At 65.9% G+C, this 27,806-nt stretch overlaps 7 protein-coding genes across 7 annotated transcripts; 2 read left to right on the plus strand and 5 right to left on the minus strand.

The window, feature by feature from the left end:
* Positions 1-1,863: 1,863 nt before the first annotated feature.
* Positions 1,864-2,862, plus strand: EMIHUDRAFT_196678 (hypothetical protein; the record flags this gene model as incomplete). The annotated part of the gene is made up of 4 exons (XM_005770794.1): positions 1,864-2,067; positions 2,150-2,305; positions 2,670-2,777; positions 2,854-2,862. 4 exons carry the CDS (start codon positions 1,864-1,866, stop codon positions 2,860-2,862), a joined length of 477 nt encoding a protein of 158 aa, XP_005770851.1.
* A 964-nt stretch (positions 2,863-3,826) lies between these two features.
* On the minus strand, positions 3,827-6,721 carry EMIHUDRAFT_196679 (hypothetical protein; the record flags this gene model as incomplete). The annotated part of the gene is made up of 4 exons (XM_005770795.1): positions 3,827-3,909; positions 3,978-5,410; positions 5,931-6,280; positions 6,356-6,721. 4 exons carry the CDS (start codon positions 6,719-6,721, stop codon positions 3,827-3,829), a joined length of 2,232 nt encoding a protein of 743 aa, XP_005770852.1.
* A 216-nt stretch (positions 6,722-6,937) lies between these two features.
* EMIHUDRAFT_196680 (hypothetical protein) lies at positions 6,938-7,664 on the minus strand (the record flags this gene model as incomplete). The annotated part of the gene is made up of 3 exons (XM_005770796.1): positions 6,938-7,141; positions 7,216-7,326; positions 7,494-7,664. 3 exons carry the CDS (start codon positions 7,662-7,664, stop codon positions 6,938-6,940), a joined length of 486 nt encoding a protein of 161 aa, XP_005770853.1.
* A 6,862-nt stretch (positions 7,665-14,526) lies between these two features.
* On the minus strand, positions 14,527-15,141 carry EMIHUDRAFT_96142 (hypothetical protein; the record flags this gene model as incomplete). Its single annotated transcript, XM_005770797.1, has 1 exon — positions 14,527-15,141. The coding sequence occupies one exon, from the start codon at positions 15,139-15,141 to the stop codon at positions 14,527-14,529; it is 615 nt and encodes a 204-aa protein (XP_005770854.1).
* A 7,549-nt stretch (positions 15,142-22,690) lies between these two features.
* On the minus strand, positions 22,691-23,762 carry EMIHUDRAFT_196686 (hypothetical protein; the record flags this gene model as incomplete). The annotated part of the gene is made up of 3 exons (XM_005770798.1): positions 22,691-23,068; positions 23,261-23,404; positions 23,574-23,762. The coding sequence occupies 3 exons, from the start codon at positions 23,760-23,762 to the stop codon at positions 22,691-22,693; spliced, it is 711 nt and encodes a 236-aa protein (XP_005770855.1).
* A 517-nt stretch (positions 23,763-24,279) lies between these two features.
* EMIHUDRAFT_196687 (hypothetical protein) lies at positions 24,280-25,653 on the minus strand (the record flags this gene model as incomplete). The annotated part of the gene is made up of 1 exon (XM_005770799.1): positions 24,280-25,653. One exon carries the CDS (start codon positions 25,651-25,653, stop codon positions 24,280-24,282), a length of 1,374 nt encoding a protein of 457 aa, XP_005770856.1.
* Positions 25,654-26,506: 853 nt separating this feature from the next.
* Positions 26,507-27,729, plus strand: EMIHUDRAFT_96145 (hypothetical protein; the record flags this gene model as incomplete). The annotated part of the gene is made up of 3 exons (XM_005770800.1): positions 26,507-27,244; positions 27,310-27,500; positions 27,570-27,729. 3 exons carry the CDS (start codon positions 26,507-26,509, stop codon positions 27,727-27,729), a joined length of 1,089 nt encoding a protein of 362 aa, XP_005770857.1.
* Positions 27,730-27,806: the final 77 nt, after the last annotated feature.

A 27,806-nucleotide genomic window follows, 5' to 3' on the forward strand; every position in this document is an offset into this window, starting at 1 on the left:
GCGGTGGAGACAAGAAGTGGACGGTCCGACCAAAGGTGGTGCGAGAAGCGTTCAACTGGCTGGCACGCAAAGTCGACGAGGCGGATAAGGACCCGTCTGGGGAGCCTCGTCCCGACGTCCGACGCCGGTACGGGCCGAGGCCGTACCGCACGGAGGGCGGATGGGACGCAGAGCAGCTGCGGCTCGTCTTCAATCTCACCGAGGCGCAGGTGGATAGCATGTCCCCTGCCAACACCGTCGAGGTCACCTTCCCGACCATCGAGCACGACGAAGATTTGTCCGAGGACCAGGGCCCCGCGGCGAGCCAACACGCGGCGGCGCAAGATGAGAGCGAGGAGACGAGCTCCGGATTTGCAAACATTCTGCCGTCGTCGGATCTGCAGAGCTCCATCGAGGCGGCGCTCGCAACGGCCGGCGGCCGGGCGGCGCCCAGGGATCCGGTTGTCCGGGTGGAGGGTGGCGAGAGCGCCATCTCTGAGTTTGAAGAGCATTACGACAGCATGGCCTTCCCCGAGCTCTTCATCACCGGCGAGGCCGACTTCACCAACTCGGAACGCCCTATCGCTGTCGAGTCATTCGACGAGTGGTTGGCGCACCTAGGCTTATGGACACCGGAGGCATTGTGCTGAACGGGCAGCACTCGGGCGCGTGCCTCATTGTGAACCTGCCCATGTCGCAAGGGACCGACACGCACGAGAACAAGACCAAATTCACCAAGGAGCTCGTCAGCGAGAGCATCATCGAAGAGGGCGAGAGGCTCCATTTCTTCAGCGGCACCAACCGCACCGTCGACCAGGACATCGGGCAGAAGCTCTACGGCTCCACCACGGACGTTAAGGACATCAAAGGGTACGTCATCTCGTGCTGCAACCTCCACACCGCGCGCGTGATCGTCAACGTCCTCGAACGACTCTTCGGCAACATCACTGTCCCCTCAGGCGATGTCGTCTCCTTCATCACCGACCACTACCCTGCCGCCAACGACCCCGACGCCACGGTCGAGCGATTCGAGGCCGCAGACGGCGCCCGGCTCGTCGACGGCACGACCGCGTTCACTTGCGTCTCCATCTCGTCTGAGAAGCGCTACGTCGCGCCGATCGAGCTGTTCCTCAAGAAGGCGGGCCTGACGTCATCCATCGCCACCTTCCCTGGCGATGGCGAGGGCCAGTGCTTCGTCAGCGACCTCCCGGCCGAGCAGGTGGTGACGAACCTCGCCGCCGTGGGCATTCCGGCCGAGGTGGTGGAGCACTGAGGGCTCGAGCGCCTCTCCCGGCTGCCGGCGGCTGATCGGCCAGCCTGGCTGCGACGGCTGCGATCAGCGGTGGAGAGGACTATGTGGTGTGATCCCTAGTGAGCTCCGAGGCTGGGTCGAGACGCGTGCCGCGACTGAGCGCTCCGCCGCGCGGCGCCGCGTTGCGGCACCTCGCCCCGCCTCCCACGCGAACGCGTGCGCCCTCCCCGGCCCTCGCCACTCGTTTGCACGGGGCGGAGAGGATACTTCGCGCTCTGGTTCCGTGCTTAGAGCCTACTGTATACTTGATGCAGAGCTTTCCGACGTCATTGTGTTTGCAGCTCCGCGCTCGACGCCCGCACGCGCGCGCCCGCGCGCCACCCCTTTTGCGCAGCAACACCTTAAATTTCATGGCCCCCAAATAAATTCGGGTCGGAGCGTAGCGGAGTGGGCCCCGAGTTTGAAAACGGCGACGGACGCTTGCGTCCTAGCCGCCAACAACGCCTCCCCGGCGCAGAGGGGCCCCCGGAGGGACGCTCAACCGCTCCGCGCCACGCCGCTTGCGGCGGTCCTATTCCACGCTCGCGATCCCGCTTCTTATTTTGTTTTTCGACGTGAGAACCAAGCCAGCGATGCAAGGCAGCCTTCGTCTGCAGCCGATACTCGGCATCTCCAGGGCTCGCCACATGGTCGAGTTCACTGGCCTGGCCTCGAGGGTACGCTCCTTCGAGCCCTCTCGCGGCGGCGGCCAGCGCTCGGGGCTCAAGGTTGTGGTGGAGAATGTCAATGTGTACGAGGGGCAATACATGCGAGTGGAGCGGGTGGTGCCCGACGAGGTGCGCCAAGTCGCCCCGCAGCAGCAGCGCCGCGCGCTGGGCAGGCCCGGGTGGATGGGCGGACAGCTTGGAGCCGTAACAGCGCGGCGCCGAAGCCGCGCTCCTGGAACATTGCTCCTCGGCCGTTGACGCCACCCGCTGTGACAACCTGTCGAGTGTGAAATCAGCCGCAACAAGCGTGCTTCCGTGCGAGGATTACGTGGGTATCACCGCAACAATCTACCGTCCCTTCACGAAGGTCCAGAGACATTGCGAGCGGTGTCGGCGTCGTCTTGCGTCTTTCTTTTCTCTAAGAGGATAGAGCCGTATGCACTTGCACGGCCTGAGCCTGCGCGCTGCGGACGCGGGACGGCGACGGGTCTCTTCACTGACACTCTTATCCATTCCGATTTCTGTGTGCGCGTCGTGACACCGACGGCGCCCCGACCCATCCAAGTCACTACTTGAACGAGAGCGGAGAGGCAGAGCCAGACGAGGGGGCAACGGCAAGGGCAAGTCGCACAAGGCTAGTTCCATTTCACTCTGACACGCTAATCTTGAAAACGTCCAACGGAGCTCCGTGTTGCTCCCAGCGCCCTCCCCCGCGCTTCCTGCGGCCCTAGCCGATGGTACTAGCATGGGAGGTCATCTGGCTACCGCGAGAGCGACCCAACTCGTCGACATCGTCCGATGATGGTGCCTCAAAGTCAGCCTTCGGAGGCTATCGTGGGGTCGAGCCGGCAGTAGCCGTGACATGTGGTTCCACCACCCCTCGTAGTCTTTGCCTCTGATCGCCACCGTTCCCAGGCTGCCTAATGGGATGGAAAGGAAGGCTCGGCGAGCGTATAGAAGCGTGCTCGACCTCGTCGTGGCAACCTGTACGGCAGCGCTGGCAGGCGCGATGAGCGTCGTGCCACCTGACCCGAGACGGGTCGCAGGCGTCGTACCGAGCGCGTCGAGACCGTGTCCTGATGTGATCTGCACGGGTGAGTCACGTCGGCGTCAAAGGAGCGACGTGCGACCTGTCAGAGCTTGATCTCCAATCTCAGCGGCGTCGAGTCGTCTCCGGCGGCGACAATTTTGTCCCTCCCCAGGACGCACAGAAGCAGCTGCGACCCCGCCGAGTGGACGGGGGCACTGCGGGCCACCTGCCGAGTGCCCCCCGTCCACTCGGCGGGGTCGCAGCTGCCTCTGGAAGGCACCGAGATGTACCTTTTTCGCGCAATGGTCAAAATCAAGGTTTTGTAACGCGAGCTGTGCCACAGTGAAATGGAACTAGCCCAGGTGCTGTGAATTTTAACATATCGCCGTGACCCCGTCCACCAGCACCACCGCGCGCGCCGACCGCCGGCACACACACGGCTCACGGGCAGAGTCCAGAGACGGAACTCCACGCGTGTAGCTAGACGGTCGCCGGCCACCGCGCTCTGCGCGCGGTGTCGCCGTGGGCAACGCACAGACCACAGCACACAGTTGGACCCCTCACGCCTCAATCCCCTCCTGCCCACTCGTTAGAGCGGCGACTCTCCACACGAGAGTCCCGCCTGCTTCTCGTGGAGAGATCACACTGATCGGGGGCGGCAGCCTGGACTCTCTCCACACAACAACACAAGAGTCGGCGGGCAACCGGTGTCCGTTCGTCGATTTGCATGGGAATCCTCTCGCGCCGCCCTGGAGGAGAGGGAACGCATCTGCAGAGCCTGGAGCCGCGTTGTCGAAGCTTGCGCTGGGCGCGTGGCTGGAGCGACATTGAGCAACGCTGTCTTCCTCTACTCGCGGGCTACTCGCGGGGGCCGATCCGATCCGAGATGGACTTCAGGGCAGCCTTGAGCTCGGCGCCGCGGCCAAGGGGTCGTCGATTGCCTACGGCGCACGACGAGCGGGTGAACGACGCGCGACTCGCGGCAGTGGCAGAGACCACGGGTGCCCACCCAAATCAAGGCACTGGTGCGCGCCGACGGTGGACTTGCGCAAGCCCTTCCGGTAGATAGAATGGTCGTCCGCGAAGCGCTCCGTGCCCGCCTTGTCGAAAGCGGGCACCGACATCGACGTCGACCCGACTGCGCCGCTGCCCTGCGCGTCGTGCGCCGCAGCCTCGTACGCGCTCGGCGGCGGCGCGACCGACGTGGCGTAGATCGAGTCTTGCCCGGCGAAGCGCTCCGTGCCCGCCTTGTCGAAAGCGGGCACCGACATCGACGTCGACCCGACTGCGCCGCTGCCCTGCGCGTCGTGCGCCGCAGCCTCGTACGCGCTCGGCGGCGGCGCGACCGACGTGGCGTAGATCGAGTCTTGCCCGGCGAAGCGCTCCGTGCCCGCCTTGTCGAAAGCGGGCACCGACATCGACGTCGACCCGACTGCGCCGCTGCCCTGCGCGTCGTGCGCCGCAGCCTCGTACGCGCTCGGCGGCGGCGCGACCGACGTGGCGTAGATCGAGTCTTGCCCGGCGAAGCGCTCCGTGCCCGCCTTGTCGAAAGCGGGCACCGACATCGACGTCGACCCGACTGCGCCGCTGCCCTGCGCGTCGTGCGCCGCAGCCTCGTACGCGCTCGGCGGCGGCGCGACCGACGTGGCGTAGATCGAGTCTTGCCCGGCGAAGCGCTCCGTCCCCGCCTTGTCGAAAGCGGGCACCGACATCGACGTCGACCCGACTGCGCCGCTGCCCTGCGCGTCGTGCGCCGCAGCCTCGTACGCGCTCGGCGGCGGCGCGACCGACGTGGCGTAGATCGAGTCTTGCCCGGCGAAACGCTCCGTGCCCGCCTTGTCGAAAGCGGGCACCGACATCGACGTCGACCCGACTGCGCCGCTGCCCTGCGCGTCGTGCGCCGCAGCCTCGTACGCGCTCGGCGGCGGCGCGACCGAGGTGGCGTAGATCGAGTCTTGCCCGGCGAAACGCTCCGTGCCCGCCTTGTCGAAAGCGGGCACCGACATCGACGTCGACCCGACTGCGCCGCTGCCCTGCGCGTCGTGCGCCGCAGCCTCGTACGCGCTCGGCGGCGGCGCGACCGAGGTGGCGTAGATCGAGTCTTGCCCGGCGAAACGCTCCGTGCCCGCCTTGTCGAAAGCGGGCACCGACATCGACGTCGACCCGACTGCGCCGCTGCCCTGCGCGTCGTGCGCCGCAGCCTCGTACGCGCTCGGCGGCGGCGCGACCGAGGTGGCGTAGATGGTGTCCTTTCCAGCGAAGCGCTCGCAGACCTCTTTCCCCACCGCAAACGGCAGCACCGCCTTGTTGCGTCTGCCGATCGGGGTGGCGCCTGGCTTGGCGCAGACGCCGTACGTGCCCACCGATGGCCCCGCCGGAGCCTTGTACAGCTCGGCGAAGCGGTCGGCGGTTCGCCCTCCGAAGGACGCCGCCGCCTTGCGCCTCGGCAGCGGCTGTGGCGGCGGCGGCATCTGCCGCGGCACGACTCGGCGTGCGAGCACCTGCAGAGGCCGAGCGATGGGGCTAGGTGGGCACGGACGGGGAAGGGCCTTGGGGCAGAGGGTGGCGGTGTGTGTTTGTGTGCGAATTGCTGGGTGAGCGCACGTCGGCGGGGAGAGCAGCGACGCGAGGCAGCGCGCGCTTGCTGCGCTGCGGCTCGCGGACCGCAGCACGGGGCGCCGCCGCCCAAGGGGCCGGCTTGACTGGCGCAGGCCGCGGCTTGGCACCTGGCGGCGGCTTGGCTGCTGGCGGCGGCTTGGCTGGCGCGGCGGCAAGTCGCGGCATCGGCACAGCTGGTGCAGGAGCGGCGGCGGGCGCGGGGACGACCGGCGGTGCGACCGGCGGTGCCGCGGCCGGCGCCGCGGCCGGCGCAGGGGCAACGAGAGGGGCGGCCGGCGGGGGGCCGGCCGGAGGGGCAGAGGTCGCTGCCGCAAGCTCCTCGGAAGGTTGCTGCTCGCCGGACTCGGAGCCCACGCCGCCCTCCTGCGCAGCCCGTGGCGGCGCCGCCTCCTCCGCCGGCTTCTCTCCGGCCTCGGTTGCAACCTCCGCCTGCGCAGCCTCCCCCGCCTGCGCAGCCTCCTCCGCCTCTCCCATCTCGGCCTCGGCCTCCTCTGGGGGGGGCTCGTCGGCCGACGCCTCGACCTCTGCCATCTCCCTGTCGGCTGGTGCGGCGCCCTCCTCCGCCGCCTCCTCGGCGTCCGCCTCGTCACCAATCGCCTTGGCCACCTTGTGCAGCCGGTCGCGCGACGGAGACGGCGAGCAGACGTCGTCTGCCCAGCGGACGGAGCCCGGCGTCCTCGCGCCCTTGCGCCCCTTGCGCACGGCCGGTGACTCGATCGGAGGAGGCGGCTGCTCGTCCTCCGGCGCGGGCGGCGGCGGGGCGTCGACCGGCGCAGGCGACTCTTCGATGAGCGACGGCGCCGAGATCGTCGAGAGGCTGATGCGCGCGGAGCGTCGCCGCCCCTCGGAGAGGCGGAACTCCTTCACCTGGGTGGACTTCTTTTTCTGCACCCGCGGCACGCCGAGGTCGCCGGCCGAGTCGAGCACGTTCTTGGGCGCCGGCCGCGCCTTGAAGGCGTTCTCCTTGTCGCGCCTCTCGTCGCCGGGGACGGAGGTGTCCAGCAGGGTGAGCCGCGCGTGCACCTCCTTGGCGATGATCTCGGACTTGCGGTTCGCCTTGATGCCGTGCTGCTTCGCGAGCAGCTGCAGCTCCGTGCGGGGGCGCGCGAGCAGGTCGGCTTCAGAGGCAACCATTTTCAAAAGGGCTGAGAGCAAAGAAGAATTCTACGAAGACAAGACCCTCTCACAGCAGACTGGCACGAACTAGCACCACAAAGAAGAAATCGTGCTTCCCGAATTACTCTTGTCACCGCTCTGAGCGCGGGCGATCCGTTTTTCTGGCCGTCTAACCCTTTCTTCCTCTCCTTGCCGTTGAGCCACACTTGGATGGACTTGCGCTTCGCCGGCGACCTAGCCGGCGACTTGCCGGCCTTGATTGATTGACCCGGGGGTCAGCTCCGGCTTGTACTTGTAGACGGTGCAGGGCTTGTTGCCCGGGTCGATCATGCCGTACGCGGTCGAGATGGAGCGGCCCGCGTCGCCGATGATCGGGAACTTGACCTCGATCTCGTTCTCGCAGTGCGCCACCACGATCCACGTCCTCGAGCGCCACTCCTCAGTGCGACTTGACCGAGAAAGGTTATCGGAAGGTTCCACCGCGTCGTCGTCACTCCTCGTGCGACTTAGACCGGGTCCACCGACAGGGTCGCGACGAGGCAGTCGAGGTCGGTGAGCTCGTCGTACTTGAGGGCGAGGCGGCCGTCGTGCACGGACCGGCGTGAACGCGTGATCCGTGAAGTCTGCGGGTGGTATGGCGGGTGTGGGTGCAAGAAGAGGTTCGCCGCCCTTTTCCGCGTCGCCCTCGCCGCCCTCGCCGCCCGCGCCGCCCTCGCCGCCCGCGCAAATCTCTCCGCATCGACGTCGTCGAGAGAGGGGAGGAGCTTCTTGTGGATGTGCGGCAGCTCACCGCCGCCCGCGATGTGGCCGCGCTCCCCCAGAGCATGCTGTTGAGTTCCTCGTCCCAACCGCACGCGAGGTAGATGTGCCGCGGCGCGATGCGGCTTCTTGTTGTCGCGCGCCGCGTTGCCCCCGCGAGCTCCAGCACCTCAACCGTGAGGTACTCGAGCACGGCCGCCATGTACGTGGCCAGCCGGTTCGCTTGCTTGGTCTGTCAGGAAGGAGGCTGCCCACCAGCTCGACGGAATGTGGCAGGGGCGGTGGTAGGAGTCTCCCACTCTGTGGGCTTGCCGTCGCTAGAGGTGCGGCCTGCGCGTGTCCTCGCCCCTGGGAAGGTCTTTCTTGAGGGGGAAGGGGAAGGGTGTGTGTGTGCATGTGTGTGTGTGTGTGTGTGTGTGTGTGTGAGAGAGAGAGAGAGAGAGAGAGAGAGAGAGAGAGAGAGAGATTTTTAGCAATACAGGGCTCCAGGCCCCAAATGATGTGTGAGTGTTAGAGTTGTGTGTGTGTGTGTGTGTGTGTGAATCAGACGCCGCCGGACAATTCTTCTTGCATCTTGGACGGCGATCAGACGGCGAATCCACCTGATTTGATAAGACGGCGCCGCTACGACTGTACCGCTACGACTGTACGGCCACGCATCGATCGATGGGTTGCGTTTCCTCGGTACACGCGCAGGCCGCGAATCTCGATCGTCGATTGGTCCAAGAGGGAAAGCTCAAGATCTCGCCCGAAGGCCAGCTTTCTCGGCGATCGTCGATCGCATCGCGGAGCTCTCGATCGGAGAGGGACTCTCGATCGGAGAGGGACTCTCGATCGGAGAGGGACTCTCGATCGGAGCCCTCGCCGCCGCCGCCCTCGCCGCCACCACAGCGGGCCGAGAGAGACTCTCGATCGGAGCGGTCCGAGAGGGACTCGTCCGACGCTGGAATCGCGCTCGGGCTTGACCTCGCAGAGAGGAACGACTATACGAGCTTGGGGTACACCGATAAGCACCTCGCCGAGGCAGACCTGCCGCTGCACCTTCGACTCGCTCTGACACGATCTCGGCCAGCAACCTCCGGCATGTCCTCCGGGAGTCTGTCGAGGACCGCTTCCTCGGGGGGTAGCAGCTCGCCTCGCTCGCCTCGGCTGTCGGAGGGGAGCCGCGAGCGGAGGCTCCGGCGGTTGTCGTTCGGGCAGGACCTCTCCTCCGAGACTGCACAGCGAGACGCAGCGAGGGAGGCGAGGGTGTCGGAGCAGGCGCCGCGACACGTCACAGCGCTAGTGTGTGTCGGGGCCCTTCGGCGCACACACACATGGGCAATTTGGGATCACACATTCCCCCTAATGATGCGACCCTCCCCCGCACGCAAGCCTCGCCGCCCCACACATCATAGCGTGTGGGAGAAGCGCGCCTTGGCCTTCTCACACACCTCTCTACTTCTGCTTCCCTTAGGTCCTCCTCGACCTTCTGCTAAGGGAAGCAGCCAGAGGCCCCTCCTCTTTGGGGGGGGGGCCGGTTCCTTCCCCCGGCCCTTTTGGGGAAGCTTCCCCCAGGGAGGAGTTTTCCCCCCCCCTTGGGCCGCCCCCGGGGGTGGGCCCCCCCCCCCCCCCCACCCACTTACCCCGAAAAAATTTCGCCCCCCCCCCCCCCCCCCTCCCGCAGGTCGTCCCTGCCGACGCGTATGAAGGAGGCGGCGAGGCAGCTGCGGGAGGACGACCGCCGCAGGCCAGCGGATGCTGGGCTGCTCACAGCTGTGTCTGCAGGTCCGTTGATTCGCAGCGTTTCGTTTGTAGGAAGCGGATGCTGGTAGGCGTGCCGGAAGCCTGACGCGCGCGCCCACAGGACGAGGACGTACGAGGAGCGAGGAGGGTTTTTGTGTCGAAGATTTCTTTGCTGTACTCTACGTATCTGTGTGACACTGTCCGTGTGTGGTCTTGTCGTGCCGGATGAAGATATCGAGCTGCCTCACAGACGCGCGTACAGTTCAGCCGTGTAGTGCGACGGTGATCGGTTGTGTACGGCTCGCTATCCGGATAGCGCGACGGTGGCACACGGCTTTAAAGGTGACTGATACTGGGCTGGGTTTTTAGGCATTGTGGGGTTGGCACTCCCATCGATCCTCATGACCTCCTGCGGTCTCTGAGATGGACACCAGTGGGTGTGGGACCACAGCCAGGATACACTCGATGGCTGGGTGCCACCCAGGAGTGGTCGGTCGGTCTCCCGTCATGAGAGAGCCACCATGTGATCTCCGTATGATGATTCACTGACAACCGCCTCAGTCAACTTTCGTCACAGTTCCCGCTCTGAGAGGAGCTGCGGGTCAGTTCGACAGCTGGAGCTGTGTCGCCGGCGTGCGGCGGCCTGCCTCCGGAGGTGCCTCTGAGGTGGACACTTTTTGGTCACCGTGAGAGAACGCGTTCGAATTTTCACTCCGGAACTTCAACTCCGCACGCGCACCGGCCAGGGCTACAATAGTGCCAGTGAGGCGGAGGCCGAGTCGGAAGGCCGCGACCGTCAAGTGTTCCCTCCATTTCCCTACAATCGCTGTGAACCCAGCCACGTACACCACGTACACACCGCGCAAAACTCCGCATGGGTCGTAGTACTGAGTTCGAATCCCGCAGTTCGAGACTCGGCGCAAACACCCAGACGGGCTGCGGGGGCTGGTTCGAAACCCACCTTAGCGTTTTTACCTGCTATCCGCCGGTAGGAATACCCAAACCGGATGCATCTCCGTACGACGCAGAAATTTGCAGTTTTGCGACGGTGTATCAGTCACCTTATCCGCCACCCCCTGAGTGAGGAGCAAGCAGGGAGAGAGAGAGAGAGCTTTTGTGGTGTTGGTGGTACGCAATAACGGGACAGGTGGTTGTTCTCTCTAGCTCCCCTTCTAGCTCTTAGCATGAGCTGCGCCCTGTGTCCGACCCCTTTTGCGCAGCAAGTAGAGAGAGAGAGAGAGGTACCGCAGCAACACCTACCTTAAACTTTTAGGCCGCTTGCTTGCGGGTTGCGGCGGTCCTATTCGCAGCTCCGCTGAGGGTCATACGTTGTTTTTCCTTTCTTCGATCCAGAGACACCATGGCGAGCCAGCCGGGCATAGAAAAAGAAAGCACAAAATCAAGTAACAAGCGTCACGCTCAAGTTTTCCGTCAGGCTGTGGTTCTACACAACTTTGTTGTGTGTGTATGGAGACCTGCATGCTCGCCGGCACCCTCCAACGCGCGAGCAGCGCGCTCACGGGCCTCGCCCACGCGCCGCCCGTCCCGTCGCGCAAGGCCAACGGGTGCGAGGAGAGAAATCCAATCATCCTCCGCCTGCTCCAGCTCCTCGCCAACCGGACGCTCTTTCTGGCGGGCGATTCGCAGGAGCGCGCCCACCCCACCCACACGCGATCCTGGGCCACCAGCTGTGAGCAAGCGACGCTGCCGTCGCAGATGTACTTTTGGTACGCCGACATGACGAGCTGCGTCGTGGGCTGGAGCCGATACGTGGTCGGCGGACTCGGCGGCCGCCAGGCCCGCTGCCCTGACGCACCCTGCACCCTCTCGAGACGCGCGGAGGAGGCGAGAGGTACAATGCTCCAGCCCCCTTCGCCGCCCGCCCGCCGCTTGACAGGCGTCTCCAGGATCCTGCTCGCTGCCGCGCACCGAAAAGTCCGCCTTCGGCGGCCGCCAAGCCGCCACGCTCGCGCTCTGAGAGCTTCCTGGTGCGTCGCAGGTTTCATCCGTACTTTCCGATGTGCAGCGTGCACCGGACGACCGGCACGCTGGTTTGCTGAGCTAATCGCCTCCAGAGAGCAATCACTCTGTCACCGGGCTGGCAGAGTAGACGGGTGCCACATCCTCTTCCCTCGACTTCACCGCTGCGCAGGTCTGCTACGCGAGGGCATCTCGCAACGAGCGCAAGGTTGGGAGCGAGACGAAGCCCTACTACCTTCACGCGCGCGAGGCGCTCGAGAAGCTGCACGGGTACCATCAACCCTTGCTCACTCTAGCCCTGGGATCCCGGCTGGCCGCGTCTGGTGCGTCCAGAGGTGTGAGCCGCTCGGGCCGACCGTGCGCGCCCACAGGGTGCTCGAGCCACACGATGTCTTGGTCCTCAACTCGGGGATCCACTTCACACCCGCAAAGGCCGCGGAGCACGCACGTGCGACCGCCGAATACGTGCGCCGCCGCCTCGACGCCGCTTCCCTGCTTTGGCTAGCGCACTCACTCACAGGGAGTCTCCCTGCAAGGTGCTCGCCCACGCCGACGGGGCACGGCCTTTGCCCATCGTGCTCTGGCAACGCCTTGAGATACCGACCAGTGCATCGCTCGACATGTCTTGAACGCAAGGACGTGCTTTTTAGGTGCTCTTCCCACATACCGCACCGCGAGTCGTGCACGGCCCTTGTCCACCCTGCATGTCACTTGGGACCGCAGGCGCGAGAGTGAGCCGCAACACTTTGGGCGAGTGGGTGGCGGCAGCTCCGGCTGGTACAGCTTAGAGGACGACGGCCTTGGGCTCGGCTTTCTTCGTCCGCCAACGGATCTCGATGGCACACAGCGGTGCCGCTGTGGTATCGCATGCCCTCGCCGTCACTTGCGATGGCTCTGTTAGGCACGTGCCGCGCGCCGGAGGCTGCAAATTCGGTGTAGACGAGCGGGCGCCGCAAGCCCGAGTCGTGGAGAGCACGAGTCGTCGGCCCTAGGCTCCGACCAACGCGTACAGCGTGGTGACTGCGCAGCTGCAAGGGGTCCTTCCCATCGTCTGGCTGTGGAAGCGCCTGGCTCCGCACTGGCAGATCCACTGCATGCCCTTCGCCCTCTGCACCCCGGGCGGTGCCGCGACGACCAACTGCGCCCAAGAACTGTAGATGACTCCAGGGCCAGCTCTCCTGTCGGCCTCGCAAGCCTCGTCTCTTTTCTGGCACGGCTGGCGCGACCGCTGGCCTGACGCAACGAGCTATGCTTGTCCGCCGCGCGCAGGCTCTCGCAAGGATTGCACTCACAACACCCTGGGAATGCCATTCACGTTGGCCAACGCGCAGTTCCTCGAGCTGCTAGAGAGAAATGAAGTCAGAGCGGCGCTCGTGCGCGCGCCGCCAACTTGGCCGCTCCAGACCAGGGACTCATACCTCCGCAACAAGGCGAGACGCTTGACCGCCACGCCGGTCTGCCGGCCAGACGCGCCGCCGCAGCAGCTTCGCCGCCGGTGTAAGGGAGCCCGCATGTAGATTCGGCAACGAGCCCCGGCCGATAGGACACGAGGCTGGGCAGTCGTGGCGGTAGCTGTAACTGAGCGCCCGGGACGGACCCCGGTAGGCACGCGGAGGTTGAGCTGCACAGACCAAGCACAGTGCTATGTCGAGGTCAGCGGAGGTCAGCAAGGGGGCGCAGGCTGCCCGGAGAGTAGTAGTGCCCCGGCCTCGAAGGAGCAGAGCCATGCGTCGCCCTCGGCGGGCCAGCCGATGCGCGGAGCGCCTCACAGTCCCCTGCCCGAGTCCGCCGCGACGACACCCGCCGTTGCTGCAGCGCGTGGGTTCTTCGCAGTCGACGCGCAGATCGCGCATTGCCACTCGTCGCGAACCGGTCAGAAAGGGAAGCTGCTGGCCAAGACGATGAGCGCGAGCGACGCTCTCGCGCCCGGCGACGACTGCTACAATCTGAGCTTGAGGCGGACGGGAGAGGGCAAGCTCGAGACGCTGACGTTCGCCCCGCGACACTGCACTGCCTCCGAGGCTGGCAGCATAGAAGTGACACCCATGAGACGAGTCTTCCCCTCCCCCCACCCACCCCCCCTCCCCAACCACAACACGAAAGTGACCCCGAGTCGAGCGCTCGCAGGCCCTTCGGTGCCCTGGGCAGTGGCGGCGCGCGACCTTCTCAGACACGCCGAGGAACTGGCGCCGCCTCGGGAGATGCGTCGCATCGGAGGGCGGGCGCGCGACGACATGCTCGACGGCGCTGTGAGGGCAGCGCTGTCGCAGAAAGAAAGAACGAAATCACACCACCCTAGGGAGCTGGCGAGTACAGATCACATTTCACTTCTTCACGGGGGGATCCATGCACATGTACATGTTGTGAAGCCGCCAGACAAGCCTTGTGCTGTGAACAGCAGGCGTGGTCTGTACTCGCCAGCCTAGGGGGAGCGATGGGCCTAAAAGAAATAAAGAAAACGGGCAGGGCAATCCGTAAAAGAAAGAAAGCCTACCCGGAAATGGGCCAGGCACACGTGCAAACGTAAAATTCTTTCCTTTGTTAGTGCCAGTGCGCGCCAGTCCCGTGCCCAATAAATAAATAAACAAACAGTGGTGAAAATCCAAAATCAATAAATAAAACGGACATCCAAAAGCGAGGGGGGAGGGCGCATCGCCGCGCGGAGAGGGCTGGGCACAGGCAGGGCACAGGGGATCTCTCTCGCATAGGATATGCACTCGGCGGCACGGAGGGCAAGGCTGGGCGTCCTATATTTGTGCTCCCCCCCGGACCCCTCACTCTCGGGCACTATCCATCTGACCACTCATCTGCGGGGCTTGGCGAGCGGCCGCAGTGTCCGCCGCTTAAGGTCCTTCGGGCCAGTTTCGGGGGGCAAACCCCGCCCGGCCCCTAGAACCCCAGGCCCAGGTGTGGCCTAGGGCATCAGAAGGGACCAAGAGGAGTCCAGTCTGAGCCATATCTAGATAGAGCCCATGTTCTTTCCCCCGAAGGTCGCGTTCAAATGCCCGGAACGGACGTTACAGTGGTTGGTGTCCGGCCGGCGCGATCACCGAGCTGTGACGCTCAGGGAAGCCTGATGAGGTACTGGTTTCTTTGCCCAGGCCTGGCCTACGGCCCGTGCTGGATCAGCTAAAATAAATAAATAAAACAGACATCCCAAGCTAGGACTGGGTCGAGGACAGACACGTCCCCACCTTTGCAGGATTTTGCAAAAGCGAGGGGGGAGGGCGCATCGCGGCGCGGAGAGGGCTGGGCACGGGCACAGGGGGTCTCTCTCGCATAGGATACGCACTCGGCGGCACGAGGGCAGGGCTGGGCGTCCTATTTGTGCTCCCCTCCGTATCCCTCGCTCTTGGGCACTATTCATCTGACCACTCATCAGAGGGGCTTCTAGGCGATCGGCCGCGCTCCGGGGCAGGGCTGGGTAGGATGGGCTCGGGCCACTCGCCCGTGCGGGTGTATCCCCGCATGAGCCGGATGGAGGCCTCGACTGTCCCTCGCGGCAGGCTCTCGAGCAGCTCGAGCAGCTCTCCCGCCGCCACCGCCGCGTCGTACTGCTCCTTCAGGCCGAGCGCGCCGCAGACCCTGCGGACCGCCTCCTGCTGCACCTCGTCCGGTAGATCGGTGTCATAGCCGGAGGAGTCGGCGGAGGACGCCCGCTTGGCGGGCGGCGAGTCCGGTGAGGGAGAGCGCGACTGGCGCGAGGGCCCGCCGCCGCGCGCCGACAGCGCGTTCTTGTCGACGAGCCGGGGTCCAGCATTGGCGCGGCCGCTGGCACTGCGGCCCTTGCCGCGCTGCTGCTGCCCGCGCTTCCTTCCCGGATTAGGGACAGTGAAAGTGCAGCCGCGCCTGCACGCCGCCGCCGCCGGCGGCGGCGGCACGCGCGCGGCGGCGGCCGGGCCCGCAGGCGCGGCGGGCTGGCCTCCCGCGGTGGCACCCTGCGGGTGCAATGCGGCTGCGGCGGCGTACGTCATGTTGGTCGCCGGCTCCGCAGCTGGCGGCTCGGCGGCAGGGGCTGGCGGCGCCGCAGGGCTCGCGCTCGCGGGCGGCTCCGTGGCCTGCGCCTGCCGCTCATGGCGGACCGCGCGCTCGAGCTGTGAGTGCGGGTGGAGCTGCACAATGACGTCGCCGCTCTGGATCAGCTGAGCAAGGTTTGGGCAGAAATTCTGTTATTTTTTCAGCCTTCGATTTGGCGCGGCCGAGCAACTAACTGCCGCCGCCGTCATGGCTGGCATGGAGGTGGAGTACGACGTGACCACGGCCACCTCAGAGGACCCAGACTTCCCCGCCGAGAACCTCGCGGAGGGCCGGCGGAAGGGATGGCGAGCTGCGCGCGGAGCGCCTCGTGCTGCGCTCGAGCTGAAGCTCGCCAGCCCGTGCCACCTCAAATCGGTACGCGTGGGGAACCAGGACTCTCCCGTCGCCGTCGTCGTGTTCGCACAGGGCTCAGCGGTCGAACGGGGCTCGTTCGTGGGTTCGGCGCCACTGCAGGCGGGCGCTGAACAGCGTGGCAACTGCGTCCGGCTCGCTGCCAACCACCTCTCCGCCGGCATGGTCTTCGAGTTCAAGGTGGGGAGCCGCGACGACATGCTCAAGGCGATCGCCTCTCAGCACGAGTGGGTCAGTCTGCGCCTCGAGGTCACGCCGCTGGTCGCTGCTGGCGGCACGCCTCCCGAGTCGTTTGGGCTCAAAAAGCTCGAGGTCGAGAGGACGCTAACAGACGGCGAGAAGAAGCAGCGGGAGGCCGCGGTGACAGCGGCGTCGCAGCCGCGACCGACGCCGCAGCCATCTCAGCCGCTGCAGCCGCTGGAGCAGTCGCAGCCGCCTTCGAACGCATCGCGCCCGGCGCAGCCTCTGCAGCCGCCCGCGGCAGCTGCGGCCAAGCCGGCTGCCGCGCCCGCGCCGGTCCGCCCGGCGCCGCCGAGCGCACGGATGAGCCTGCAGTGCTTGGCGCACCCGGAGGGGTGTAATGGCTGCGGCCCAAAGTGCGGCAAGGAGGGGAAGGGCTGCCCACTCTTTGGCCGGCAGCAGTCGGTGCGTTTGCCACGCTCTTCGCCGCCGCCGCACGAAGCCGTTCGCCCTCTCGCCCACTCGCCCTCTCGCCCACTCACACCAGGCTCACTCACCCCGGGTGCTGCGCGTGCGACAGGTGCTGCAGCGCGCGGGGCCGATGTCACGAGCGCGTCCGAACGCCCTCTACTGGCGGTGCCTCGGCAAGGGGTGCGGCATCGTGAGGTGGGCCGAGGAGGCAGAGGGGACAGTGCCGGCGCCAGCAGCACCGGCACCGGCACCGCCCGCCTCGGCGGGAGCTGCTCCGGCGGCGGGAGCGGCGGGGTCGGCGGCGGCGGGCGAGGCGAGCCAGGTCAGCCTCCCGGACGTCGACTCCGACGACGAGCCTTCTGCTCGGCCAGCGCACGGCAAACCGGCGGCGGAGCGGCCGGCGGCGGCGGGCAAGGACGAGGACGACCCCCTCAGCCGGATCCGCGCTCGCGTCAAGGCGGCTGCCCTCGGCGGAGACTGGCATCCGATGCCGCTGCAGGACCACGGCGGCCACGCACGCTGTAGGCGGGCACTGCCGCAGCGACGCCACGCCCGAGGAGCGACGCGCAGCGGTCGAAAGACGCGCCCTGCAGCGAGTCGTCTGCCGGCACCGCCGACCTCTCCTCGCTCTCCATCAAGGGGCTCAAGGCGCCGCGCTCTCGCTTGCCGCGTCCGCACGCGCGCCGCCTGACCCGCGCGCCGATCCGCGTGTCGCAGGAGCTGATCCAGTCGGCAGGTCTATCTCCGGACGGCTGCATTGAGAGGGTGCGCTGCGCGAGCAGCTGTAGCCCCCGAGGTCCCTGTGATCTCCCTCTGGCGACCCCTCTGGTGATCCCCCCCTGGTGCTCTCCCTCTGGGGATGCGTCGCTGCCCGACCCACCACCCGCGAGGAGCACGCACCCGTCGCCCGGCACTCCCACGCCCTCTCGGCACTCCCACGCCCTCTCGCCACCCCGCTTGGCACCCGGCTCGCCGCAGGGGGAGCTCGTCGCGCGCGCCGCAGAGGCGCAACAGACTATTCGCTCGCGCGCGCCGCCCTCGGGTGGCGGCGGCAGCTCTCGCGGCAGTGGCAGCGGCGGCGGCAGGTGTGGCCGCGGCGACGGAGGGCGCGGCGGCGGCGGCGGCGGCGGTGGCAGCAGCAGAGGCCGCGGGGCGGGTGCCGGTGGCGCGCAAGGCAAGCGACCGGCCGCAGAGAAGCAGGCGCGCCCACGGGCGCCGGCAGAGTCGCCCATGGCTACGACGGACGTGTCTCATCCTCCGAAGCGGTCGCGGTTGCCGGCCCAGCAGGCCCAGCTGGCCCAGCAGGCCGCCGCACAGAGCGCCGATGCCGGCGGGTGGCGGACCAAGCCAAGCGGACCGCGCTCTTCCCTCCCCACCCCGCCCGAGGCGCCCGCCGCCGCGCCCGCCGCCGCGCCGGCGCCCACTCGCGCGGTGGCGTCCTTCGCCGCGTACTTCGCGACGTCGTCCCAAGGGTCGTCCCAAGGGTCGTCGCAAGGGTCGCAGCAGTCGCAGAGCTCGGACGGGTCGTCGGCTCCCAGCGGTGTGCGGCCGATGCGCCGCTTCGGAGAGGCTGTCTCGGGAGACGACGGGTCCGGTGAGCGTAGCCCCACGCCCCGGCACACGGCGAGGAGACGGCGACTCACCCCGCCCCTGCCTCTCGCCCGCCGCAGAGACGGACGTCGACGACTCCGAGACGGAGGAGGAGGAGGAGAGCGGCGTGTCCGCGAGCAGCGAGGCGCGCCCTCAGAGACGCGCCGCTGCGACACTGACGCGACGCCGGCACCACTCCACTGTGCCCTCCGCTCTAGGCCCGCGGCGATTACGAGGCGGCCATGCGGCACCGCGCCGGCTCGCGTGGCGCGGCGCGGCCCTTCCGCCGCGGCTCGTCGCAATCCAGGGAGCACAGGGTGAGGGAAGCATCCAGTCACCCCGATTGCGCCATGGCGTAGGCTCGCGGCCCTCGGGCAGCGACGACGAGCGTCCGCTTCGGCCCGCCGGCGGGCGAAAGCGGGCCCGGTCGGAGGGCGCGAAGAGCTGGCCGCCGGAGCCGTCCAAGGGCGCGGCTTGCATGTACGGCTTTGGCTGCACGCGGTGAGCGCTAGGAGAGGGGGGGGCGGAGCAGAGGGCGGAGCAGCAGAGACCGAGGCATTGCCCACGGGGACAGTCGGGCGCGAACGAGGACCCCCCCCCCTGCCCCCCCGCACGGCTAGGCAAAACCGCGCCCACCTGGAGGAGTACTCGCACCCCCTCCAGCACGTGCGCGACAAGGTGATCGGCTGGGGCATCGGCGGCGCGCAGCGCTTCCTCGTCAGGCACGGTCTTGTCGACGCGTCGCTGGCCCAGATGCAGGATGAGGCGCAGTTGCGAGGTGTGAACAGCGTCTCTTCACAGCAGGGGGTGTGTGAACAGGCCCAGATGCAGGAGGCGCAGCTGCGCGAGGCAACCGTGCGGCGAGGGTGGCGAGGCGACGGCGCCTCCTGTTCTAACTAGGCCCGCTTTGGCCATAGGTGCTCGGCACGCTCGGCGAGGCGGAGCCGTTGGCGCTCGACTGACGAGAGGAGGACATGCTGGAGCCGCATGGAGTGGCTGTACTCATGAGGCTTGCGTAGATGGCGCACGCTTTTGAGCCGCCCCCCTACGTTACCATGAAGCGCGCGTTGAGCGTGCGTACTGCGTTTGGACAGCTGAAGGGGGATGGGCAGTGTCTGTGGTCCGCGAGCGGCGCGATGGCGACATGGGCGCAGTCACCTTTGGTGAGATCATCGAGATGACAGCCGCCGTGAGGCGGGCATCTATCGCCCGAGTTGCGACGCCGCGTCCCGGCTGGTCGACGCCGCGTGCAGCTTCAGGGCTGGAGCTTCCAGCGTCATGGGCGCCTTCCCCGAGCGACGCACGCAACCTGACAGAGCTAAACAGGGCGTTCTAAGCAGTCGGCGCGGAGAGTCGCGCCTCACGTCATAAAGCTACGTCGTCAGTCGTTGTGGTGTTTTTCATAAGTGACATAAGTGCAGAGGTGGCTTTTCTGCAAATAAGCGCGCCCCAACCGGCGCACCCGCGACCCGGCACCGCCACCGACCGGGCAACGGCCAACTGCCGTGCAACTCGCTCGCGCATGCGATGCCAGCCCATGCCAACGCGCGCACCACTCTCGAGATTAATTATATCTTAGTGTACTAATAGTTTCACAGAGGGCTTGAAATAGATCTTGTCAACTGAAAGCGCATTCTCAGTGATAGGACTCCGTCTCGCGTCTCCGCGCACATAATTGCAATAACATTGCCGGATTTGGAAGGGGCAAACTTGAGCAACGACTTCAGCTTGGCAGTAACAGAAATGTTGGCTCGGCTCCGGATCTGAAGGGTGAGCAATTCATCATCGATGGAATCCTACCCATCGCTCACCGGGCGTCAGCTTCGCCAGCTCCGCGGCCGGTGCCTCCACAGCAGCGACTGGGCCACAACTGAGCCTCGTGCCGTCTCAAAGCCTCGTGCCGTCTCAAAGCCATCTGAGCAGAGCAACATCCAGCCGGATCGGGCCGGGCTGGTGTCCACACGGCTCTCCGACACGCCGTGTGCGATCAAGAGGCGGCAACGGCCCGACTCAGGGGACATCGTGACCCAAACGGACCACCTAAGCATCAGCACCACCCCAACCAAGGGGAGAGGGAATCGCCTGCAGAGGTGGGAGGACCACGGAAACATCATGTCCTGGGACGATGACCCGCCGCTCTCCCCTTCGATACCGACGCCCACCCGGGCCCATGCATCGCCCGTCGCTCGGCCACGCACTGCTTGGGGCACTACTGCAGGGGACATCTCCGCCTCGCCCGCCACTCCCCGTCCGCGTTCCGCCGACCCGCTCTTGGTGTGCAAGGAGCAGAGTCTCTTTGATGTCGCGGTCGCGACTCCTCGTGCCGGCTCAGCCTCGGCCATCGTGTGGAAGGAGCGCAACCTGTTCGACCCATCCCACCGCCGCTGCCGCGCCAAACCGCCGGTGCCGGCCGCGTCAAAGCGGCGGCCCACCTGGCGTGACCCCCACGGTGTCATGCCGCAGAGCTACGGCGCATCGGTAAAAGTGCTCGCCCCAAAAGCTCGGCCTCCCCGCCTCTCTGATTTCGAATGACAATTTTGATGAACGTGGCGTGGCGTGTGGGGCTAGAGCCGTAGCGGGAGGCCGCGAGTGTGACTCTCTCGTCACTCGTGTGGGGCCGTGCGGCCGTCCTCTCTGAGTTTCGTTGGGAGACACAACAGTATGGCCACCAATGCCGCAAAATCCCTTTGTTACTATTGAACCTCTTGCAGCAAACGAGCACAGCTGCCAGGCCGGGAAGAATTGCCGCCGCAAGCGTCTAGGTAGTCAGCCCAGCACTGTCTGCGCTTGACAGGGTGCCAGAGCAGCGGCCTCGAGACTGACATGGCCGAACGCAGAAATGTAGTGCAGTTCCAGTTGGGTCGGAAGCGAAAGTGAAGGCCGGAGCCAAGCAGGCTCCGAAACGAGTCGCGGCGGCAGCCCTCCCGCGCGGTGCAGCTCATCGGCAAGAAGATCTCCTCGTAAGCAACTTGTCCGGCCGCCCACCGCGCCGCCATGAGATGCATGAAGCGGCGCGAGTAGCGGCCGATCGACACGAGAGAATAAACCTATTTGCGCGGCATCGGAATTGAATAGGAATTAGGGTGCCCATTGCGACCACAGATGAGACAGGCCCATTCGCGACGAGGCACACCGGCGAGAAGGTGCTTATTGCGTTGCCAGTGCGGATAGGTGGGGTGCTGCTTCGCGGTCACCAAGTTTGGCAGCAGCACGTCGGAGTGCGAGGTGTCAGCGAGGCTATGACACAGGAAAGGGGGATCAGACTCCAAAAGGGGTGGCAAAAGGTGGCCCGGAGGTAGCACCGCTCACCGAATAAACGATGCCCACTCAGCGACGAGGACGTCTGGCTCTACGCGCCACCAGAAGAGTGCCCTGGGGTACGCGTGTCCATAGGTGTGGTTCCAAGCAAGGAGCGTGCAATGAAACCACCAGTACCGCCTGTGGTTCGGGTCGGTCGTGGATGCTGCCATCTCAGAGGTGCGGGCGAAGACGGACGGCCACGCCCTGCGCACGGTGCCGTTTCCCCATACACATGCGCCAGCCTCAATCATCCACGAGATATTGGTGAGGGGGCGTACTCCCGTCTCCTTTTGACGATACAGCATCAGCCACAAGCGCGCGGTGCTCTGCCGTAGCTGCCGCGAAAAGTGGCGAAAAAGGCGTAGATCTATCGACGGTAGCCCATGGTGCGCATAGAAGACGAGTTGCTCGACGTGAGGGAGGACCGGACCTCGAATCCCTGCCTCTGATGCGAGTACTGCTCTCGGCAGGGCTCGAACGCGGAGATTTGTGAGCGGAATGACGCACAGTGAGTGCGGCGGGCACCCACGGGTCCGCGCCGAAAAAATAAGCTGATCGGACGAAGATGAGTGAGCGCGCGCGTCACACGCTAGGAGTGGTCCGCCCTCGCAATGAATGCGGAACTATTACGAAAAGTACAACAGCGCGACACAAACTAGAACACAAAACAATATTGCTAACAATCTCTCTCTCTCAAACTAGTCCCTCTCGTAATCGCGCCAAGAGCGCGGATACACACAGAAACAAACAACGGCCGGCTATGAATAGGCGCATATACAGATCCCGACTGGTTCACAGTTGGGAGAGAGAGAGTCGTCTCTAACGATCGCCTTTTATAAGTCGGGGCCCACTCCGCTGCGCCCTCCGCGACACCCAAATTTGGAGGGCCTAAAAGTTTAAGGTGTTGGAAAAGGGGTCGGACACAGGGCGCAGCTCATGCTAAAGTAAGAGCTAGAAGGAAGCTAGATAGAGAGAACAACCACCCTGTCCCGTTTATTGCGTACACCAACACCACAAAAGCTCTCTCTCTCCTGCTCCTCACTCAGGGGGGTCACAACTACCGAGTCCTAGAGTCTAGCTGCCACGTTCAAAATCAGGACGGCGGCAGTGATGCCTGATGGTGCTATCACGGGCATTGATCCAGTGGAAAGTGGAGAGGGTGGTATTGGGATAGTAGAGCAGGCGCTTTGTGGGTGGCGGGTATGTGGGCGGCGGCGTCGGGTTGCCGAATCGTGAGCGGAGCTCCTCCCTCAAGCTCGATCACGCATGACGCACGTTGAGTGACAACGGCGGCGAGCTGCTCAATCCAGGCCAGGTTGTGCGCCGGAGCACCTCCAACTCCTCCTCCGAGTCAGAGAGGAAAACGTCGACTGCGCTTTCCTCCCCTCTCCGCATCCTAAGCATGCAGAACTCTTTTAGCGCGACAAAAAACTCCCCACTCATCGAGCCGGCTCTCTACAACTTCATTTCACGCACAGCGCTCCGCCGGCCACACTTTTCGTTCGATCGGCAGCGGGTGCCGCAAAATCCATGTGGTCGCTACCGGCCTCGTTGGTATTGGCCTACCCGGGTAGGATGAAGTCCCTCGCCAGCTCATGTTTGCGGCTTGCCGTCTCCCTTCATCCCCTTCATCGCGTCGAGCGCCGCCTCGAAATCGACACTCGCGCTAGGCGTGCTCTGGCCGCTCGTCAAGTGCGTGGGAAGAGAGAGGTCCAACTCGGGCGTCGGAGCCACCGGGCGCATTGAGTCGGACACGGCGTCACCCGTCGAGCCAGTGGAGAGGTGGAGTTGAAGGATTGCGAGTTGCATGGCTTCGCGTGAGTGAGCGCGGAGGAGCTGGACGAGCGCCGAGAGCACCGCGGTGGTCTTCATGGGGCGCTTGTCGTTTGGAATCGCGCCGTCGAGTAGCAACTTTGCGAGCGGCGACTCTGGGTCCTCGCGCAGCACAAACTCTTTAATCTGTGCCAGTTCCTGATACCGAGGGGTTGCAGACAAGCCGCCGGCTCTCAGTTATCAGGTTATAGGCAACAGCGACAGTGCCGCAAGCGCGCGCGCCTGTGCCGTAGGCTTCATCGCCGGCAGGTCCATGGGAGCTCGCCGAGGGACCTTGAGTGGTCGCTCTGGAGCGGATGATTCCGGGGCGGGCAAGCTCGGCTCCTCCACCCAGCCATTTCTGAGGCGAAAGCTTAGGTGGAGGGCTGAATGCCAGTGGTTCTTGACAGAGTTGTCGGTCCGGCCGGGCAGCAGCTTTGCAATCTCCGCCCACCTGCAGGAGAGGACGGCGGTCGGTTTTCGATGGCCGTCAAACTATTGTGTGCTGGCTAGTGTCGAGGAATGCCTGTTGCCGAGGCGCCGCTGCCCGTTGAGCAGAGCAAGGTCCTCCTCCTCTGTCCACGGAGTCTTCTGCATCGGCAAGGGAAGGGGGAAGAATGAGAGTGAGAAGAATACCCGGTTGCAGCTCACGGCCGACACTCACCGACACAGCTGGTTGCGCCTGGTTGAGCCAGCGCTCGCGGCATTGCTTGCCATTGCGGCTAGGCATCTCGAGTGCTATCTTTGACCACCTCTGCGTTCCCTCGATGACCACCAGCTGACTCAGCCGCAGGTCCTCTTCGGGCGACCACGGCTTGCGGTAGTTGATTGAATCGGTCTTGTGCTTCCCCATCGCACGCTTCGTTGTGCGAGCAGCACGCCCGACGGGTGCGCACAGCACACGCGCGCACAGAAGGGGGTGCGGGGGTGCCCCGGCGAGCAGCGGTTTGTCGTTTCATGGCGTGGCCGAGATTTGATGAGTTCGTTACACAGCGATCGCCACCTCGCTGGCCTCTCCGCAGGCCCCCCCGACCGCGTCGAACTCACGGCGCGGGCTCTCTCGGCTACGGGACCGGCCCCAGCTTCGGCTGAGGGCTGACAAGCTGCCGAGCCCAAATCACTGTGACAGTCGTGATTTCTGGTTGGTTTTCTAAAATCTTGTAAGATTCTAAAATCTCTCTCATATGTGTGTATATGTCACCGACGGTTTGTGCTCTGTTCGCTTCGATTGCACGCGTATGATGACATCTTAATTTGCCCTCGGCCCGGGCACCGCCTCGGTATACAAAATGCGCCTGCGGGCGGACCCTCACAGATCACAGATCACTTGAGAGAGCACATTTTGCGCACAATACAACAATCATTTTTGTTTAGCTCGACCACCAAGTCGCCTCTGGCGTCGTCTCGGGTCCACTGGGCGGCGTTGACGTTGGCGATCCCCACAAACGGGCGATTGCGTCTCTCGCTGTCTCCGAGGCCCTCACCGCCGAGGATCGAGCCAAGGGCGCGGCCTGACGAGCGTGGCCGGTGAGCGCCTGCGCGGACAGCCGAGTAGCGGATCCCCACTCGCGAAGTAGAGGGAGAATGCGGGTGCTCTGTTTCTTGGCGGCGTCGAGCAAGGATCGGCCAGCAGCACCGGCGACGCCTCTCGACTCCTCTGCCAGAACGGAGGCGCCGACGAGCACTGCACCGAGCACGGCCCCCGCTGCACTGCTCACGGACGCGCAGGCTGTGGCCAAGGAACCGGCAGCAGGGAGGAGCACTAGTCGAACGCTAGCGCTGGCAGCGCTGGCGGCGCCTGACGCCATCGCCACGAAGAATGCCGCCGCCGCTCGCACACGCGAGGCGGCGGCTGAGGCTAAGGCCGAGCTGTCATAGATTGCCTCGGCGAGCACTTGTTCGGAGAAGCGCAGCGCCGATCCCAGCGAGAGGGCTGTCCTTGCGGCCGCAGAACCAAGCTCAACCACTGCCTCGAGGCTGCGCGCTCCGGCGGTCGCTCCACCGTGGCTTAGCGAGATGGCGGCGGAGCGGAGGTTGTCCTTGGTGAACGCTCGTGTCAGGTTCCCGGCGCTGGCGGCGAGCAGCAGGCTGGCGTTGGCGGCATGGGCGATGACCTGCATGCCGCGCGCACGCGCCGCCAGCGAAGCTGCACGGAAGCCACCGCTCGTCACCGGTGGACCGCAGAAGGAGAAATCGCCCAAAGAGGCGAAGGACTCGCAAGCGTCCGGCGGCAAGGCCGGTGGCTCTAGCTCGCGCTCAGCTAACAAGAATAAGCACGTGCACGCCAGCGCAAGGATGCTGACGGTAGGTATCGCCAGCCGCTCAAATCGAAAGGTTGACTTTGTGGTGCTGGACCTTGCCGACTCGGCTGCGAAAACTCCGCGGTCCTGGAGAGTGCGGTGCGTCTCCTGGAGAGTGCGGTGCGTCTCTTGGAGAGTGCGGTGCGTCTCTTGGAGAGTGCGGTGCGTCTCTTGGAGCGTCTCGAGCTCTGCCTCTGCCCGCAATGCTCGCATCTCGTTGGCTTGAGCCAGCTCCAGTGTCGAATCCAGCTTCGCTGCAGTGGCCTCGCTGCGCATTCGTTCGTCGTCCAGGTCGGCAAGAAGGTGCGAGAGCTGCTCCGAGACGCTCTCCGCTGGAGCGTTTGGCGACGCCGGCTGTGGCGTCGCCTCAAACTCGCTGCGGATTGCCCCGGCATCTCCAACGGGTCCAGCAGGCGACGCCGACCCCGGTTCCCGCAAGCTCATGTTTCGCGAGCCGCGTGCCCGTCCAGCGCGGGATTCGTGTCTTTGAGAGGCACGGGTCGACACTCGCGAGCACATATTTCTCCGTGTCGATCTAGGGAGCCGCCGGATGTAAGTGGGGCGGGTTTCCTGCTGCGGGGTCCCCTGCTGTCGCCCGGGGTCGTGCGAGGGGTGGGCACGACCAGTAGGGACCCCCTCCCCCGGGCCCCGCTCTCAGTTGGGGCCTCCGCGGCCGAGTGGGAGATATTGGATGGGAAACGGGTCGATTTGCAAAGTGGGGCGCCGGGCCAGGCCGGGCCCGGCTCGGGCCCCTGCCGGGCCCGGCTCGGACCCGTGCCGGGCCCGGCTCGCGCGCCCTGCCGGGCCCGGCTTGCCCCTCCCGGGCCCGGCCCGCGCGCTGCTTGCCGGGCCCGGCTTGCCACTCTCCCGGGCCGAAGCGCCCAAATCAGCAGGTCGAGGAGCGAGGCGGGCCCGGCGAGGAGAAAACCGGCCCGGCAAACCGTCCTGCCCGGGCCCGTCTGCGGCACATAGGCCGGCCCGCTCACTCACAGCCGGGCCCGGACAGGAGGGTTTGCCGGGCCCGTTTTGCGCGAGGCGGGCCCGGCGAGGAGAAAACCGGCCCGGCAAAAGCACGCTCGGCGGCCCGGGAGCGGCCACTTTTGACCCGGCCGGGGCCCGCCGGTGCCCCTGGCCCTGCCCGCCCCTTACGTCCGGGGCCCCAGTTCGGCGGCCTCCTATTATTTCTAAAAAATGTACTCTCGTGAGGCTGTGAAAGCACGCCCAACCTAGCGGATTGGGTACTTGCCCCCGAAGGCAAGGCAAGTGCGTCTGTTCACAGCTCACGAGAGTACAAAAAATGGCGCGGCGGATGAAGCGGCCCGTCAGCCGGCGAGAATACTGGCGAGTGCGTGCGAAAGCGCGGCGCACGCGTCGCGACGCGCAGGAGGTGAGCTTCGACAGCAGCGTGTTGTGTCAGAGCTGCGGCTTTAATGTCTACGTGCATGAGCGGGCGGTCGACCTCTCCGCAGCTCAGATGCGAACGCTGCGGGGCGACGCGTGCGCTCTTCGCGCACGGCATGGCGCCGCGTCCTTCTTCCTTCCGCTCTCAGCTGCCGTCGACCTCGCCAGCGAACCGCGCCACCCCGCCTCTCCAGGCTGCTCTCCGGCCTTGCTGCGTTACGTTGCACAGCTGCTGCTGTCCGAGCTGCAGGACCAGCAGGACCGAGCCCGATTGCACATCGCCGGGCTCCTTGACGGCGGCACCTGCGGCGCCGAGTTTTGGGTGCAGCGCCGCGCGGCGGGCGAGCACGCGATCAACTGGCACTGGGACAAGGACGAGTCTCTGCTAGACAGCAGCGGGCTGACTGCCCACCCGCTCGTGTCGACGGTGACCTACCTCACGTCTGGCGGCGCGCCCACGGTGGTGCTCGACGCGCGGACCGACGAGCACGGCCGGCTGCTGCCGCCCGGAGACGGGTCGTGGGAGGGCGGCGCCATCGCCGCGACCGTCTCGTACCCAAAGTCTCGCCGGCTGCTCCGCTTCGACGGGCGGCTGCTGCACGGCTGCCCGCCGCAGCTGGCCGGGCCGGAGGCGGTGGGCTCGGCTCGCTTCCCCCTCCCCTCCCTCTCGCCTCACGCGCCCCCCGCCCGGTCCGGCAGGAGCCGCGCTCGCACGGCGAACGCCTCACGCTGCTCGTCAACGTCTGGGTGGGCCACCGCCCGCTCGGCCTGCCCACCGCGCCGAGCGAGGCGCTCCTCCGCCTGCTGCGCTGCGTGCCGGCACACTCCGGCCAGGTGCTCGCCCTGGACGCCACCACGCCTTGGAACCGCCTCGACGTCCCTCCGGCGAGGTGGCTCCAACCCCTCTCCCCTCCCCCTCTCCCACCAGCCGGCCTGAGCCGAACGGGGCGAGCGCGCAGGCATGTCGGCCGCAGCTCGGGCGAGCGGCTCGCGGCGCCGGTGATGGGAGGGCGCGCCGAGCTCCGCTTCGCGCTGCCAAAGCCGAGCACTGCCGCCGAGGGACGAGGCGTCGTCACGTGGAAAGACGTAGGAGTGAGGTTGGAGGTTGCACAGCAATAAGAGACAAATGCTGATCAGCTCCGCGATCTGCGAGATGCTCGCATGGTGTGCATCGGGGGACTGCTCTGTTCTCGCGT

This window comes from Emiliania huxleyi (genome assembly GCF_000372725.1).
Source record: "Emiliania huxleyi CCMP1516 unplaced genomic scaffold EMIHUscaffold_4, whole genome shotgun sequence".
Classification (NCBI taxonomy): Eukaryota; Haptophyta; order Isochrysidales; family Noelaerhabdaceae; genus Emiliania; species Emiliania huxleyi.